At 30.3% G+C, this 18,473-nt stretch overlaps 2 protein-coding genes and 1 non-coding gene across 3 annotated transcripts; 2 read left to right on the top strand and 1 right to left on the bottom strand.

Moving 5' to 3' along the window:
• The first annotated feature begins 1,344 nt into the window (after nt 1-1,344).
• On the top strand, nt 1,345-5,537 carry LOC105196293. The gene is made up of 6 exons (XR_005575170.1): nt 1,345-1,925; nt 1,993-2,290; nt 4,007-4,195; nt 4,524-4,827; nt 4,933-5,318; nt 5,399-5,537. It is a non-coding gene; the product is annotated as an uncharacterized LOC105196293 (transcript).
• A 2,013-nt stretch (nt 5,538-7,550) lies between these two features.
• On the top strand, nt 7,551-12,515 carry LOC105199799 (uncharacterized protein C1orf198 homolog). Its single transcript, XM_011167051.3, has 3 exons — nt 7,551-7,834; nt 8,213-8,509; nt 10,179-12,515. The coding sequence occupies exons 2-3, from the start codon at nt 8,222-8,224 to the stop codon at nt 10,758-10,760; spliced, it is 870 nt and encodes a 289-aa protein (XP_011165353.1). The 5' UTR covers nt 7,551-7,834; nt 8,213-8,221; the 3' UTR covers nt 10,761-12,515.
• Nucleotides 12,516-12,675: 160 nt separating this feature from the next.
• LOC105195199 lies at nt 12,676-18,225 on the bottom strand. The gene is made up of 8 exons (XM_039451435.1): nt 18,132-18,225; nt 17,309-17,491; nt 15,719-16,356; nt 15,383-15,455; nt 14,830-14,968; nt 14,535-14,732; nt 13,570-13,782; nt 12,676-12,886 (listed from the first exon to the last, which is right to left on the bottom strand). The coding sequence occupies exons 2-8, from the start codon at nt 17,480-17,482 to the stop codon at nt 12,858-12,860; spliced, it is 1,464 nt and encodes a 487-aa protein (XP_039307369.1). The 5' UTR covers nt 17,483-17,491; nt 18,132-18,225; the 3' UTR covers nt 12,676-12,857.
• Nucleotides 18,226-18,473: the final 248 nt, after the last annotated feature.

The raw sequence follows: 18,473 nt of genomic DNA on the forward strand, positions 1-18,473 counted from the left end.
GGTTAATTTTTGTTATTTACTAACGTTCTGTAGCTCGTATGTATAAAATGAGACCAGGGCGGACTTCAGAAAACTCTAATAAACAGCACTGACTATGTATCGTTCAGTCAACAACCTAACAAAAAAGTTTAATAGGTGAACAGCTGTACGTGTCCAACTTTTGCTTAGCGCACGTAAACGATAGCAAGAAGAGCAGTGGCTGTAGTTGATAGGTCTTTTCGCAGATGGCGAAATAATCGAAAAACAAAGACAGATCTATGCGTTGGACAAAGAGCGATAGCCTGGTCTCCCTCGAAAAATAATCTGCAATGCCGACGCCGAGGAAGTTCTTCGGTCACTAGGGGAAAGTAGGGTTATTGTACGCACTGGGTAATTGTACGCTTCGTGGTTTGGCACCTTCCCGATGAATAGAAATTATATCACGACGATATTTGTAGGCTGAAGGCATTTTTTAAATATATAACCATACGTTATATCATTTAAAAACGTAGTTAATTGAAAAAATAAGAAAAAGTAAAATCATGATTTTTCTTGCGATTTTGGCGTTCAGAAAATAAGGCAATAAGTCCGTATTTTTACTTTAGTCATTTAATTTTGTTATACCTAACAAAAGTACGTTTTTTCCTGCGTTCTTTGAGCTATTGTTTATTAAATTTAATTAAATAGTCATCAAGTAATTGTTTTTTTATCAAATCAAGTTCGCCGTCGACAATTTTACGCATCCATCTTGAAAGGCGTGAGACCACGTGAGATCAACTATAGTGCCACTAGTACAGTGTAGTGCAGTGTAGTGTAGTTAAAAGAATGGGCTATAACCTCATTTTTCCTCCGCGTCCATTTATCCAACCGCACGTACAATTACCCAAGGCCCGAGAAATTTTTTCGTTTAACCACTTGCTTCTTTTTGCTGAATATAGCATTACCAAATAAAAAATTGTTCAATATGACAATACATAATGATAAAAAAATGTTTAAAGTTTCTATTTCTGTACTCGTATCGATTTCAACTTTAAAAATCACTTCACTGCGATAAATTTCCCTTAGGTGCGTGCAATTTACCTACTTTCCCCTATAGCATCCTCTTAAATAGGTTTTACTTTGCCTCGAATCGTGTTTATTATCCTCCGTGAAACTAGAACAGTCGATAATGTTCATTCATGAATTATACCCAGGCCCACTTGACAGTCACGAAAATTTGCTTTTGACCGGCTGTCTTTAAAAATATCTCGTCAAACGTTTAATTATTTTTCGTACTCAGGGGGTCGATCATGAAACTTTTTCCCTAAGGCGGAAACGTGAAAAATGAAAATCTTTACCATTGAAGTTAATGGAGAAATTTTTCACTTTTCACGTTTCCGCCTTAGGGAAAAAGTTTCATGATTGACCCCCAGAGCGTAAATGGTGGAGGAACACACAAATCAACTCAAAATAAAGATCGCAAAATCCCAACTCAAATCTAGTAATCGATGGACTTTTTTTTCAATCATTCGCGTGAAAACTGCATTTTTTTAGAAATTGTTTCAAAAAAAGTTCTAAATTTGCCGCCCCTAAGCAATAGGTTCCTCTCTACTTTGGGATTTCGAGAAACTTCAGTGAGTTATGAATGCATCATGTCGACCGCTCACTGAGAGTGTAAGTAGTGATTAAACACGATTGGTTCTTACCTTTAGATCCAGCGAATTATCTTTAGTTGTTACTTCTCAGTGAGCGATCGCGCTTGTAGATGCACCTAATAAATCAGTCGCATTTCAGACTTTGAAGTGATCAGATATGAAGAACTTGTAGTGAAAAAATTAAAAAATTAAAAATTTGAAATTCATCCCTCAAGGACTGATTGATCGAGTCCGTTTGGGGCCTTGAGCGCGTGCGGACGTGTCTGTCCGTTACTAAAAATATTTTTGAAACCGTCGATTGCGTGACAATCAGTAATTACCTGACTTTTAGTTACATTTTTGTTTTCGATTATATATTGAGACTTTGTATTACACACAGCTAACCTTTGGAGTATGGTCGTATTGTCTCCGCAATTCGATTGAGAGACGAATACTAAATTAACTGAACTGAACTGAACTGAACTGAACTGAACTGAACTGAACTGACTGATCGCAAGACGAATGGAGAGACCGACGGAAAAGACAACTAGAAAGAAAACATCTGCATTCAAAAACGATGTCGCAACACAAATTGTTGAAAATGCATTGAATTTTAATGATCTACATTACGATATTTTGAGAATTATATTTAACTATTTAGATACCAGAGACTTGATGAGCGCCGCAATGGTTTGCAGGTATGTATACATACATACAAAGTGTTTACAATCAACTCGCACACACACACTTGATCCGAGAGACGTGGAAGCCGGATATCCCATCCCTGATAAAAAAAAAAACGACAGAAAACGATAGAATTCTATTGTTTTGAATGAGGAACCTTTCTATCGTTTTCTATCGGTTTTTTTTTATCAGGGATGACGTATGGATGTGCGACGTCTCTCGGATGGAAAAATGCAATGTCAAATGGCCAGTATAGTCAATTCTTATATTTAAGATCGTCTCAAGTATACTGTTTAAGATATCGTCAGAGATTTATATTAGCATCTTAAGACATTATTTAAAGTGGTTCTGAAATAAAAATCGATTATATAATATTAGATATTTCGAGATGCCATCTTTACAACGTGGACATATAATATATTGGAATGTCCGATAAAGACAAAGGCTACGTGTTCGCGCCTAAGCAGAATGGTAGACTTACTAATTTTAAGACAAGTTTTACGACTTAAATCTTTGTCTTTAGTAACGCACAATAACTGTCTTGTGTCTCAAGTCTTAAGTTACGAATAAAATCTTTTTTTAATTCAAGACTTGAGACATGACAGTTATTGTGCGTTACTATAAAGACAAAGACTTGAGTCGTAAAACTTGTCTTAAAATTATAAGTCAACCATTCTGCTTAGACTCTTTCGTTTCACGCATGATGTTACATGGTGTATAATTTCATCCTCGTAATTCCCCGAATGTTAAACAAAGACGATTGATACGTCATGCGTGAAACGAAATATAGTCAAAGATACATATGTACTAGAGCTCTCTCTCTCTCTCTCTCTCTCTCTATCTCTCTATATATATATATATATATATATATATATATATATATATTATAGAGCATATAGCGTAAACAACTATTTTTTTGGATCTATTATGCTAGTTAGCTGAAAAGTTATAGAATCACTGAACGCTCATTGGATGAGAGACATATCTATTTAATTCCATAAAGTCGGCATCGTTTAGAATTTAGATCAAAGGATTGCACTACTCTTATAATATAGAGCTTTAATATGTATATACATCTATCTTGTCTTTGTGTTTTCTTTCATTCGCGCATGTATAAAACATATATCTGTTTAAAAATAAATTCAAATGAATTGAAAATTGGGGAGAACTCCATTTGGATACGAGCGATAAGACGCAGCCCATTCATATTGGCCGATGCTTACAATTAGATATTTCCTGCTTTATCACCAATCAGAAAATATTTTATTAAATTAGCCAATCGACGATGTATTCAAACGATATGCATCCGAAATGCAATTAATTTTAATTCATCCAAGTTCGCGCTTTACTATTCGCCTCGTACTATTTTTAGATTTAAATAAACTCAAATGAATTGAAATATGAAATGCGCCTTTCCTCATTTTAAATTCGGATGGATTCATGTCTCCATTATATTATTTTTGGATTTAAGTGAATTAAAATACATGACGTGATCTATTTACCATGTTGAATTTGGATTTATTCATATCCGTATTATATTATTATCGGATTCAAATCGATTTGAAAAATTTGAAGCACAAATTCGAAATTATGTCGAAATGAATTCATTTTTATCCATTTCAATTCATTTCTATTTGTTGAGATTATCGCACTGCAAATGAAAAATATGACATTGTAAGTTCTAGCTGTAGATGCAGCACAAATTTAAAGACGAAATTTATTCTTTTCAGATCCTGGTTAGAAGCTGCAAATGATGAGAAAAGGAGGAGACCCTAGTTGCTTATATTATATTGTTACAAACAAAGACAGATTTACCGAATATCTCAACAATACAGTTAATAGTTATATTAAAAGAAGAAATCCTTCAATAGTCTTATATTTCTTTTTATGCCCAGACAAAGATTTTGTCTCGGCTAAAAGTACGTATATTTTATACTTTATCTTTTATATTCTTATTCTACGCAGTAATTACAGACACAAATTTTGAAATTTTATACAAATGAATTCTAATTAATAATGACAAAAATGTAAATAAACAATAGATAAATAATATAAATATATATATATTACATATAAACATTATATAAAATCGAATGAATTCAAAGATTTTGTCAATAATAGCAAGTTTATTCCAATTTATGACAAATATCATATTAAATATTTTAATATTATTTTAATACTTTTATTTATTTTTCCGTGTAAGTCATAAAACACTATAAAATTGTTGAAATTAATTTTTTTTTTAAGGATTTAAGGAAATATTACTTCCACATTGTAAAGTGATTATATTATATAGTCTTCCTCCTAAGGATGATGAAAACGTGAACTTTTGGCCACAACTCTCGACCCATATATCATGTGCATTGTTGCCATTTATGTCGAGTATAAAAGTAAAATTATTTGATCTAAGGGAAAAACATGCATACAGGAATATATATCGTATGTTATTTCATGATGAAGCATCTAGAAACAACAAAACATGTTTTATGTTATTCTTTACCAACAATAGGTTGTCCGTAGCAAAACGTTGGGCTACAAATATAGAATCATGGTTTGATTTTATTTAATTCAAGCAATAATACATATCTAAGTTCATTATTCAGGTACATTCAAATATATAATTACTAATACATATTTCTTTTTGCATATATTCCAGGAATCGTTATGAAAATAAAATATCACTATATGGTGGTATGTTCTTTGTCATTGGAACAAAAGAATCATTGCCTAATTATTTGTATTTACGAGAGCGTTGCATCGCTCTCGTAATCACTGGTCCTATAATACAGACATGGACCACAATTTTGGACGAAAAATGCAATACAAAAGATCAGATCGAAGCTAGTTTAAAGTTATTTAAAAACGAAGTAATATTACAAAGATGGTCTATAGGATTTATGTTTAACAATAAAGCATTTCAAGGGAAGACGGAAGATCGTATGGACATAATATTTAGAACATTATTCCCTACAGTGCCATTAGCATGTTGCTTCAGTTCTTACGAATTTGAAAAAACTGTCGTTGATTTAGCTAACAAAAGAAGTGAGTAATTTTTTCTTTTCTTCTTAATAAAAATATTAATAATTTGATGTAGTTTTCATATAGTTTTGATATAATTTCAGGATTTGAGAGAGAAAAGATCTCTTTTTATTCGTATTCGAACACACGCCCTAATACTGTTTTTCTAATAATTACATATGAATGATGTTTTGGAAAACATGAGCGTGAATTAATGCTATATAAATATATTTTATCACTTTATCAGCTATTTGTTTTTGGACCTTACTTTCCGAATAACCTTCGTATCTCTAAAAATCTTCTTGTGCTCTTAACAATTATTAATAACTGTTGGAAGCGATCGTATCTCTTATTGCACAGTGTGCTTAAATTTGGCGATATAGTTTGGGTGAATTCAGCTACTTTTATAAATTAATAACTTATTAATTATTGTTGTGAAAACCAAAGTGGTAAATGTACATAGGACTTTTCGATCCAGTTTAATGCGCTCTACCTTACATATACATATATGTGATTGTTTGGCCATATTATTTGTTATAGAACCTTTAGCTGTATGTATACATATAATGTATACATATAAAATAGTTATATCAACCAAAAATAGAATAACGGCTAATTTTTTATTTAAAATATTTTATTTTTAATTTATCATATATTTAAATATATATATAAGTCATATATTCTTTTAACAATTTTATATTTCAAAACACATCTTGTAGAGAGTTCATATACATATGTATACATAATATATAAATAATCAATTAAGTGTAAAATATACAATTTGTATTATACTTTATTGAATATTGAAATATGATAATGTAAGAATTTTAATTTTATAGCGAGCACATATATAATGTTTACGTCTAATTAGTGCGATTTTTTATGTCATTTTATTTATAAGAAAAAATCTATATTAATTTATTTAAATTTAAGATAAAATTTTAAGAGTTTCGATCATCTTTTCAAATTCTTTATCTCAACCCAGATAGCACACAATATTTATGATAAATATTAATAAATATACATCATAAATATTTTTTATAAATATTATAGAAATATTTTATACATATTTTATATATATGACGGAAAAAGATTATAAAAATCTTTATCAAAAATATTGTTAAAATATTTTCTAAAATATTAGTCGCGATTTGGATGGGTGGCCGCTTCGGAATTTCCGAAAAAAATTCCTAAGAATGGAATTTTTTTGCGAAAATTGTTTTTGAAAATATAGAAATATTGTTTTACTCATTGGGATTATGTGGTGTAATATAATATTTATGCGGATATTTTGAACATTTTCAAATAATTATCATAAATCATAAATATTTTTAAAATATTTATGATAAATATTTATGATCAGTCCAATCTACGGCCATAAAAACATTTATTAAATGTTTTGATAAATGTTTATAAAATATTAAAATAAATATTATAAATATTTAGTAAATATTTTATAAATACTTTGTGCTATCTGGGAAGGCAATGCTGAAGTTGTATACGCCGATTGATACAATCTTTCTATTGAAGACATGGATTAAAAAATTCTTACAGAATAAAAGTGCAAATAACAAAGGGTGGTGGATACAATCCTTTTTGAAAAAAGTAAAGAATGTATCGAATGTATCGAAATTATTGTTGTTGCTTTTCCGCGATGCCGATTGGTTCTCTCGCTACGCTAACTTTGTGAGCGGTTGTCATCGCGGAGATCGTGTTTTTTGACTTTGTGTATTGAGGGGTTAATAGTATAATATTAAATTTCTGTAAAATTATGTAACATCAGAAGTTTTGTAGTGCGCGCGTAACGCGCACCTGTCTTGTCTAGTTTTATATAAAAAAATGAAAAAAAAATTATAAAAATATAGTTTTGTTAATCAACATTTGCTCTTGCAATATTCTCTCTCTCTCTCTCTCTCTCTCTCTTTCTCTCTCTTTTTCTTTCTTTCTATGCTTAAATATAATTTATCCCGTTTCAAGCGCAAAAATTTTTGAGGATTTCAAGCAACATGAACAAACCTCACGTAACATGTGTCGTAGCCATGGATATACATATATTTATTTCTAGATTCATGGTTGAAGGTTGAAGCTGGAAAATAGCTTATAACCTATAGCATATGAAATGCATAATAAATATATACTTCCACCATGATTCTGCTCTTATCTTATCGCTCCAATAGAGTCGAAGACTCTACTGTACTGACTAAATGAAAAAAGTGCAAGCAACACGAACAGACGTGTAGAATAGGTTTGAATATGGAACTTGCGTCTGCGTCATGGCTCATGGCTGTGGCTGGTCATGGCTTCTATAGGCGTCCGTAGTTTCTGTAATTGTTCTTGATTGACAGATTTACTTGGATTTACTTCAATAATTGGCACTTATATTTTTGTGAATCTAACAATGAGTTCACGCGTACTTTATATTCGAAATATTTTTGTTGAGTATTTATCCGATTATCTCGTGATATTAAAATAATTATGTCGATGTGATTCACAATTGCTACTTTTGTTTATGATATCCAAGATAGTGTGTATATCGAAATGTAAGTTACGTTCCGAAATTCACTGCAAGTTCACACTGAAAATGTCTAATTCACGTTACAAATACTATAGATTTTTAATATTCTGAATGAATAACGAAACTCACATGTAATTTTAACACTGTGCACGTTTGTTTTCTGGCATGCATGTCAGGTTATAAATCTGAATTAACACTGAATAATTACCACTTTGAAAGTATTTGTATGATTGTTTCATTTAAAAAATTATAAATGTTACAACTAATTATAATATTTTTAGTTTTTCAAAGAAAAGAATTTTGTAGGATAAAATTGTGTAATTGTATAATTGATCTCCAAGTTTCATTTAAACTTTTGATAATTATATCATGTCAATTTCACCAGCTAATCTTTGTGTTTTAGCACAGCAGAATGAGTTCCAGCGTTACTGCGAGAGCGGAGGAATATTTTTACAATATAAATCCTATAGCTCGAAAAATTGGCGAAGATATCACTGCAACAAAGGAGGCCTATGAAGGATTATGGAATACCTTGAGCACAGCAGAGCGCAATCAAGCCATCAATGAGACTATAATTCAGCCCGAGGTAGCCCTGAAGTACACCTTGAAGAAGGTTGAGTTAACCAAGGAATTACCAGAGTGGTATCCAAAGCTGCGCATACAAACTGGGATGAAATATGTCATAGATGAAACTGGTTCAGTGAGTATGATGGTGTATTTTAAAGGGTCTATTATCCTAGTCTAGATCACTGGAAAGTAGTTTGTCTCAGGAATTTTTTTTAAAGAAAACTTGCACATATTCTATGCTTCTACTTAGCTACTTTGTACATACTTAATAAATATCTACAAATTTATGGCTTAATGCTTATTAATTTGTATGTTATGTAAGTTTTTAACACATTTTTGGCTGATATGATTTCTCAGAAACTACAAATGTGCTAAGAAAAATGTATACTCAATTTACTTTTATTTTTCACAACGATTTGTCTTTTACAAAGAATATTTTCTTGAAAATTGTCTGAAAATATACTCATCATAAATTAAAAAAAAATTGATTATTATGTACTGAAAAATGGAATTTATACTTCTTCAAAGAATATTATATAAAATTATATTTAAAAAAAGTCAGAATAATAAGCAAATTAAATTTTAATTTTAATTTAATATTCTTGATTGAAGTAATAAATTACTAAAATACAGAACATATTTTGAATAACTTTAATGCTTATGATGAATCTATGATAAATTGGCAGATACATGAATTTATGAAATATTTGAAATAAGTAATGTTTATTTAATTCAAATATTTTCTTGTACACATATAAAAATTTATTTTAAGTTATTAGATAATTTATGCAACAAGTATGGATTGTGAAGGAAAAGTTTTTAATCTCTTAAATATGAATTTATTCTATTTCATGGTACACAAAATAGAATATCTTTCCTTGGATTGGTTTGTTCTCGAGACGAACAAAATTTGAAAGTATCCTGATGATCGCTGAATTATGGTACAATATACACAGTTCTAAATAGAACGTAAATAATAATATGACATATTATGATATCTCTGCATAAATAAATATTAACTTGTTTCAAGTAAATAATAAATATTTTGAGATTGTTAAAAAAATATTTTTTATTAAGATACCGTTTACTTACTTAAAAGAAGAAAACTAAAAATTTAGTAAATTTATTATATACAGATGATTGTAAATGTTAAGTTACAATAAAAATTATACACAAAATATAATTAATATATTTATACTGTGTTTTTATTTATTATTTGCAATATGATTAATATATAATAAATATAAATGATTTCTGAAATTTTTAATAAAAAAATGCAAAATATAATCCTGCTTTTCAGCAGGAGAATGATATTTTTCTATGTGTACTGATTTCAATTTGTGTCTATATGTAAAAATAAACATTTATTTATTATTGGGCTGTGGACAAATAAAAAATATTGCAAATTATTAAAATGGCGAGGTTTAAACAAAAAAATAACCAATTTTATTAATTTTTACAAAATTGATTAAATTTACATAAAACAAGTATGAAAAAAATAGTTCATAGATATCGCAATAATCTTAGTTCAGACAATAAACAGATGTGCGTGTGCATGCGCGCGTATGTCTGTATTTTAATATTTTATAAGTTTATATACCAAAATTTGTAAATATTTATTGAATATATACAATAGATAAGTAAAAGTTTAGAAAAATGTGTACAACAGTTTTTGTTTAAAAAATTCCCAAAAATGGGTAAACTTTTTCACGTTCTAGATTAGAATATTTCTTTAATTATGGGAACTTATGAGAAAAAAATTGGCTAACAAACTAATTTTGAACTCTTTCACTGTATTGTAGACCTTGCGATGGCGGGACGAGCACTCCGCTCCATTTTCGTTTATGACTCAATCACAGATGAATCTAAGTCTGATAGATTCCAGCGAAGAAATGAAATCCAGGTCGATGAGGACACATTTTGGAGAATCGCCGCATTTTTCTAGTCCCGCGAAGATACAGAGAAACAATTGCTCGCTGAGCGATAGCTACAGCTCCACGGATCAAGTCAGTTGTTATCCGTCGGATTGTTACACTAGCGATCTATTCGAGAACGATCAGTGCAGCGACTTATTGGCAAACGGAATCGACAGCGAACACTCTGACAGTATATTTGCTAAATTAATCAACAAGACCTCTTTATTAAAGTTACAAAGTAACGTCGAAGATGACCTGGAGAGTTTGGTAAGAGATTCCGATACAGACAAAAGTCAGTCGAATACCTTAGTAGTAACGTCGCGAACAAAATCGAGCGACATAAATGAATCGACCGCTCTGTTGGAGACACCCAGCTCCTACAGTAGCTTCCAGTCATCCCAATTAAATCAAGAGGAGGAAGAAAGAAGCATACCAAAGACTGGATTTGAGTTTCTTGATAATTGGTAAACTCATTCCGTTGTAGAAATTTAATATTTTAATAATGCTCTTCTATTATATATAAACGGTAGGTGCTTTTCCGCTATATACACAAGCAAAACTATGTGACAGTGTACAATCCAGTGCTATCCAACTATGGCTATCCAACTATGATACAAGTCAACACAATCATACACAGCTAAAATGCAGTGTAGCTGTTTTCTGTCACTGGATACTAATATTTTTACATTTGCTATTATTGGAGTGGATATCGTTTTTCCTAGCGAGTATTCTCTTAAATAGTTTGAATTTTACGCGATTTTAGAAACGATGTCAAATGACCAAAATGGCAAAATTTACCCATGGGAGATTGAATAGTTACGTCTAGCTTCGGTAGAAGCAGTGTTTTAACTATAAATTGACTGTATCACACAATGTATGACTGTGTATCATTACTAGAAATTATTTGATATTTCTATAATATTCAGAGAATATACCCTGTGCATATGGATGCAAACAATTTAATTACTCGATTGTTATACCCATACAACACCGAATGTTACGGAAAATTTTCAGAGATTTCAACCTTTCTCCAAATTTTTTTATGTACAACACTTCTGAAAGTATTCTGCATTATGTCATATAAAATCAATTTTGCAAGAAATGTTTCTAAAATTTCACATGCACTAAATTTTCAACTTTAAATCAAATTTAAAAAAATTTTTAAGTTGTATTTTTATTAGTACTTTTGTCGATCGAACAAACAAAAATTTTCTAAATCTAATTGTGGTGTATTGCTTTCATCATTTGAATGAATGAAAATTTTCTAGTACGTTCGTGACATGTGCTAAGTTTAGTATAGTTTGAGTACAAGAATGTTATGCAAAGAAAATATTGTCATATATATTTTGCATTTTTTTATTAAATATTTCAAAGAAAATATCGTCATATGTATTTTGCATTTTTTTATTAAATATTTCAGAAATTATTTACATTTATATTAATCATGTTAATAATAAATAAAAACGTTGAATAAGAATATTAATTGTATTATATATGTAATTTGTATTATAATTTAACATTTATAATCCTTTAAATATAATACATTTAACTATTATTTTTGGAGTAAATTTAAAGTGCTTCAGAAATAACATTTAAATTTATTATATTCAGAGGCAATATTTTAGAAAGATTTTAGTTATTTCAGTAACTTTATGATATTTTGAAAAACTTTTAAATATTTTCAGAATCTTTCAACAATTTTTCTGCAAAATTTTAAATGTAAAAATTGTGGACATTTTACTATCTTGAAAACATTTCAGAAATCTTACAGACGTATTTCACAATTTTTATGAAATAATTTATTTTTTTCAATTGAAATATTTCTGAGACATCTCTGAAAATTTCGGTGCTGTATGAGTATGTTGTATAAAAATATGCATGCCTGTTTTATGTAAAAGAGCGTATTTATGCATGAAAAGAAACGGAATATTTTTTACGGTGTAGTCCTTAAGATAAGATTTTTTATGCCTATATTTTATAATGCCTTTTCTTATTTGTACTGAATACCATTTACATGACAGATAACTCAGAGAATTAAATAATGAAGACTGAAGAAGATTAATTTCCAAAGAATAGTTTTTAGAAGATTTAATTCTAGATCTCGATAGATATCTATCGTTTCTCTACCAAATAATATAGTCACTTTAGATTTGTTACCTTTTTATAGTATTGTATTTTATAATATAAAAAAAAATATATTACATGCGTGCTTACGAACAGATAGACGTGCTTAGTGCGTTTTGCAATTTGGCCACTATTTACAAGAATAATTTATCTCATGAAAAGATGTAAATTATCTTGTCGATATCAATATATATATATATATATATATATATATATATATATATATATATATATATATATATGTATATCATATGAATGCATTATAACTTACTTTCCATACATACATGTATATTCATATTATGTGCCTATAATATTAATTATATTACAAATCATGATTTTTTTTTTCTGAAGAATTTCTTCAGTTCAATCCACCGACGTTGTCTTCGCAAAGGAACTTCTATTTTCATTTAGTTTTTCTCAAAAAAATTCGTTGAATTTCTTCTAAGTGGTCCAGAATCCGGACAACCAAACTGAAAACATCAAATCAGAAAATTTGCTTTTATTATGAACATTATAAAAAAAGGAAATAAATTCTTTTTATGAACTCAATGATAATGATAATTAATCAACTTAAATTTAAAATGAAAACAAAAAACTAAAATAAGAAAAAGTATACAATAATATATCATTTGTAATTAATTACATATATATAATTAATATATTCTGTTGTCGCTTGCTTATATATTTAAATTTTGTCACTTTTATATTATATTATATATAATAAATATATATATATATAATATAATATAAAAGTGACAAAATTGAAATATATAAGCAAGCGACAACAGAAAACGATGTGAGAAAAAATTAAAAATGATAAAATAAGCAAGAATAGCAAAATTGTGATTAAGGCTTTATTTTTTTAATTATAAATGTTTAAATATTCACGTAAACACAAAGTACGTGAATATTTAGGTATTTTTAATTATAATTAATTATAATTAAGAAACGAAACCTTAATTTCAATTTTGTTATTCTTGATTTTCATCTTATTTTATTATTTAAAGTCATTCTTAAAATTTTTCCTCCTTGAACATTATATAAATAAATTTATTGTATATATGTATAAATTATACATATATACAATATGTATTACACTGTGTATATTATATTATATTATACTGTGTATCTTAGATAATTGATGCTGTTATACCTTCAGTGTCGGGTGACTGTAATAAGGTTATATTTTCATCACCACTGCCATTCTGGGCGATATCGGAAGTCCGGCAATAGTTGAGTATATTCTTTCTTGTTTGGGAGAATGAGTAAATATCTCGCAGTTCCGTTGTCTTTATTATTCGTCTGGCCTCTGATTTGCGTTCGAAGGGTGACATCAGTATCAGACGCCGCTTCGATGATGCTCGAACTGAGATTTTAGAGATCAATATAGCTTTGATTTTGAATTATTTTTTGATTATTGTATTTTTATATATGTAGATCGCGCTGCGTATAAATTGCATTCTTGAGGAAGTATGATCCACAAATAAAAATGTTTTAATCTGTTTAAAAATTATATAGAATATTACTTAAACGAAACTAATATTATATTAAAATTTTTAACTAGTTGACCGTGTAATTTCTAAGAAAATAAAAGTTTGAGTTAAAGTTTTACACGTGACATCAAACGAATGATGTTAAATTGAAATTAAATCATCTTTATCTTATCTAAAATACATTTACATGTAATTTATCTTTAGCTAGATAAATTTTAAGTTATCTAAGCGTAACATTGTTTGCGATACTATTATTTAATATCATACTCAAGAAAATGAATTACAAAAAAAACCTCAGGATGTGCTGAAACTATTGCAATAAAGCTGCAAACATTCTGCAGCCCGGTAATGTCTAAAAATTTCCTAAACAGTTATAAAATTATACAGAAATTCTGAAAAATTCTGAAATTCACATAAAAATTCTGAAAAGTTATATAAAAAGATCTAAGAAAAATTTTCACCAAAAAAGTTATAGTGTAATCTAATACAGCTATAAAAAACAACCTAAAGTTTTTACTTAAAATTAGTAAAATAAGTAATTTTGCGCATTAAACTTTTTCATGCCTTCTCTATGAATTATTTCTAGTACTCTCTCGTAGAATGACATTGTTGATAATTAACTTACCATTCGTATCGATTTTATCTCCTGATGCACCCTTACATATGTTTTTCGATTCTTTCGACGATCCGTCAGTCAACATAGATAAACTTCTTGAAGCAATGGCTGCTTGAGAATTACTGTCATTACACGACGACCCGTGGTATACATTCGGCATGGATTTACCCTTTGGCTTCAAAAGTGTGATTTGCGGAAAACAAGAACCTGACAGATCGTTATTTAAAACATTATTTTTTTTTTTTTATCAAAGATAGTATTATTCAACACATACAGCAATTTTAGAAAATCATGTCATATTTACCCTTCTTCTCTGATTGTCCTTTCAAGGGACTACAGTGTCCGTATCCTGAACATCCATCGAGACAATCCTGATCCGTCGAGTGCTTTTCGTCTCCCCCGTTGTTATTTCCATACTGTTCCATCGCTTGACGTTCCAACTCCTGCAACATTGTAAATATCAGCTTAGTATATAATTAATGATATTCTATGTGAGAAATAATTGAATGAAAATACGAGTCAAGAAGAAGGCATTTGTGAAATGAAATATCCCATTCTTTGGCCTCAAGAACTGACTAAAATTTGGTTCCTTTCTGTTCTATACAAAATATTTGATAACTATTGGAAAGGTAAAAGAAAATTCGAAGGAAGTTTATTGGTGTTAGATCGGATTCCTAATATCAAAAGAATTCATAAAATCATTTATTTATATATGTATATTCTTGTTAATTCTTTTCAAATTCTTTCCTTTCGGTAATTAATATTAGAGACTAAAATTCAGAGAATATTCTTTCTTTTCATCTATTCTTTGCGGGAACATCTAGCCGTGAGATCAATATTTGAGTGTGGATCCTTACTTGGTATTTGAGCGCTAACGACTCCTCTGAGTTCCTGTATTGTTCCATTGCTTGCTGCTCGAGCTCGTCGTACCTGAAAACCCGTGAAACAATCAGTTTCCAAGTGAACTGATTAGTGAAACGATTCCCAGCAAACACCACGTTACATGTAACGTAAATGTTAGTTGTAATTTCCCACTCAACAATGTAACTGTTATATAACACACTCGTTATATAACAGTTACATTGTTGAGTGGGAAATTACAACTAACATTTACGTTATATGTAACATTGTGTTTGGTGGGTTGTCATATTAAATCATCCAAAGTCTTGAAATTAAATTGACTGCGATGGTACCTCTTCTCGAAGATATTATCCAGGACCGCTTCGTTCGCAGACGCCGCTTCATTTGCCAGCACGTCCCTATAAAGCGGCCGCTTCATTCTCCTGTCTTTCTCTGCAGCGTCCGAAGTTCTATATCTTGATTTTTCATTTTCAAAGAATTTATCTTTCGACCTGCATCTAAAACTCTCGTTCTCGAGGATTCTATCCTTCAAACGGAACGAAGCGGTTTCAGACGATTTTTGTTGGCCTTGCGGTGATTCAGCGGTCATTCTCCAGCTGGTGTTGGTTCCTTTGCAGTATTCATATTTCTCCTCAAAGCTACGAAGTTCGGATACGAGCGCATTTACAGTCACGACCTCCTTTGTCTTCTTTGCACTGTAATCTCTGTCGAGCCACTGCATTTGCGCTTTGTGACTGGAGGTTTTCAGGCTCTGTCTGGAATCCAAAAGAAAAGGCTGCTGAATAGCGGGCTTCGTGTGACCGCGTCGCGTCTTGATACTATTCTTCGTTAATAATATGAGATTATTGAAGTCGACCCCTTGATTCTTCCGTTTCAGCAGCGGCTCCTGGTATAGTTCCATTGGTCGCTGATACACGGGTATGGGTGTCGTCGAATTCGGCTGAGCACAAGGCAAAAATTTTTCGTACATCTGCAAAATTCATATGATCTAAATGCGTTCAAATTTATGCATAATTTAATGAGAATTTCACTTAAAATTTAGATTAAAAAACAATATTAATCTTAGGTTTTCACATATATGTAAGTCTGACGGATCCTATGCGAGTACTGATTTTTTGCGTTTTTGTGCAACACAATTTTTTTTTTTTAAATTGTAATTATTTGAGAACAACATATTTTTGATTCGAGTCTCGTTTATCGTCTTTATCAAACTCTTAGGTATCGATTTAAGATATTATGAGCTAAAAAATATGTTTTTTGTTCAGAGATATAGCATGTCCAAGTTACAGGGTCTCATAAACCCATAGGTGGGAAGAAAGGCAACCAAAAATTTATGTGGGGAGCTAGAGTTAAAAATCAACATAGGTGTTTATTCTCAAAATTAACGCTAAAGACGAACAGAAGATGCATAGATTTAAATTATATTGCCAGCAAAAGAAAGTTATTTGAATTGGATAAAAATAAATTTATTTCTTGAATTTATCATATGAATTTATTTTATTAAAATTTTTTGTTTAGCAAATAAAAATTAATTGAAATAGATAAAAATTTCAATTGAATTTTTGAATTCGTACGTCAGATGTTTTGAATCCCTTTGAATCCAAAAATAATATAATATCGATATGAATATTATTTAAATAATGTTTCAAATTTTTTAACCTAAAGGCGGTCATCCTCAGTGAAATAAAAACGGAAATAAAAACGCAAATATTGTTTATTAGTCACCTCAGTTAACTCATGATTTGACTTTGTATGGAAATTAATCTTTTGAAACTATTCACAAAATAAATATTTACGAAATAATGAAATCGTAGCATTCTCCGAACGTAAGATAAATTCCTTAAATTTTTTTGAGGTATACATCTTGATTTTTTTTATATAAATAATAAAAAAATAAATCTTTTTTTTTTTATAAAAAATACCTGCAAGGGACGATGGGCGATTGTAGTATCATGAATTGGTTGCAATGGTGTGCAGATTGACAAAGGTGACGAGGAAGACGCTGTCAACTGTAACTGCACGGGCGATGCCACTCTCTGAATCCATTCCTGAGGCGAACGAAACACATTTGTCTCTGTTGTTGGTAATATAGCCATTCTTGCGTTCTGTCTCGCAAAAAGAAAAGAGTTTATATATCTATTAATATTCAATTTACATTAACAATCAATTATGAAAATCATTTTTCTTAACAACAAAAAAAACTACCCTACGTTAAATTCATTTAAATCTTAACGCGATACAATCATTTTCTTCCCCCAAATGCAATACAATTATGTTTTAATTGCAACGCAGCTTTCAGTCACCTTTGTTGTGATAAAAAATTTTGTGTCCAAAATACTTCTAATATTAATAGTTCATCATAACAGTCACAAGGTACACTTTGCTCATTATGTTCCTTACATGAACGAAAGTTTGATTTTTGACTAATCTCTTTCAGAAATATTTAGTGCTTGACCTTGATATAAAAATCAATCTTGTAGACCATATATTCAGTCGACACGAATCATCGTTATATTATACTTTGCGTGACGCTTGGCGCGAGACGCGACCACGCCTCTTAATCTATATTCTATATTATATCTGTATTAAAATGTCGCAGTCAACAATATAAAACACATGTGTTATACGTATATTACATTTATATTGTTAACAGCGCGCGCGCGCGAAAAATTTTAATACAATAGATATCACATAGATATAACATAGATATAACAAAGATGATCTGCGTCGGCAGGGTGTATTTACCGGAAAACCGATCTCTTGCTGCGGCCTGTTGTAAGGAAACAACTCGTTCTGGTAATTCCTATCGTTCAATGACGGGAAGTAACGTATCTGACAAGTCTTGCGCTCCTTGTCGTTGTTCAGGTTGTAAGCTACCGGCGGGAGGCTCGATTTCGGAAAGAATTCCGGCACTTCAGCGCTCAGAACCGGCGGCGGTAGCGGCGGCGGTGGTGGTAGCGGCGGAGATGACAACAGCGGTTTCCGCTGATACTCCGCTCTCAGGATCAAGGGTTGATATTGTAACGCGCAGTAGAATTGCTGATGATGTTGGACGGGAGAATGCGTCTGTCGCACGAGACGCGATTG

This window comes from Solenopsis invicta, chromosome 7 (assembly GCF_016802725.1).
Source record: "Solenopsis invicta isolate M01_SB chromosome 7, UNIL_Sinv_3.0, whole genome shotgun sequence".
Lineage (NCBI taxonomy): Eukaryota > Metazoa > Arthropoda > Insecta > Hymenoptera > Formicidae > Solenopsis > Solenopsis invicta.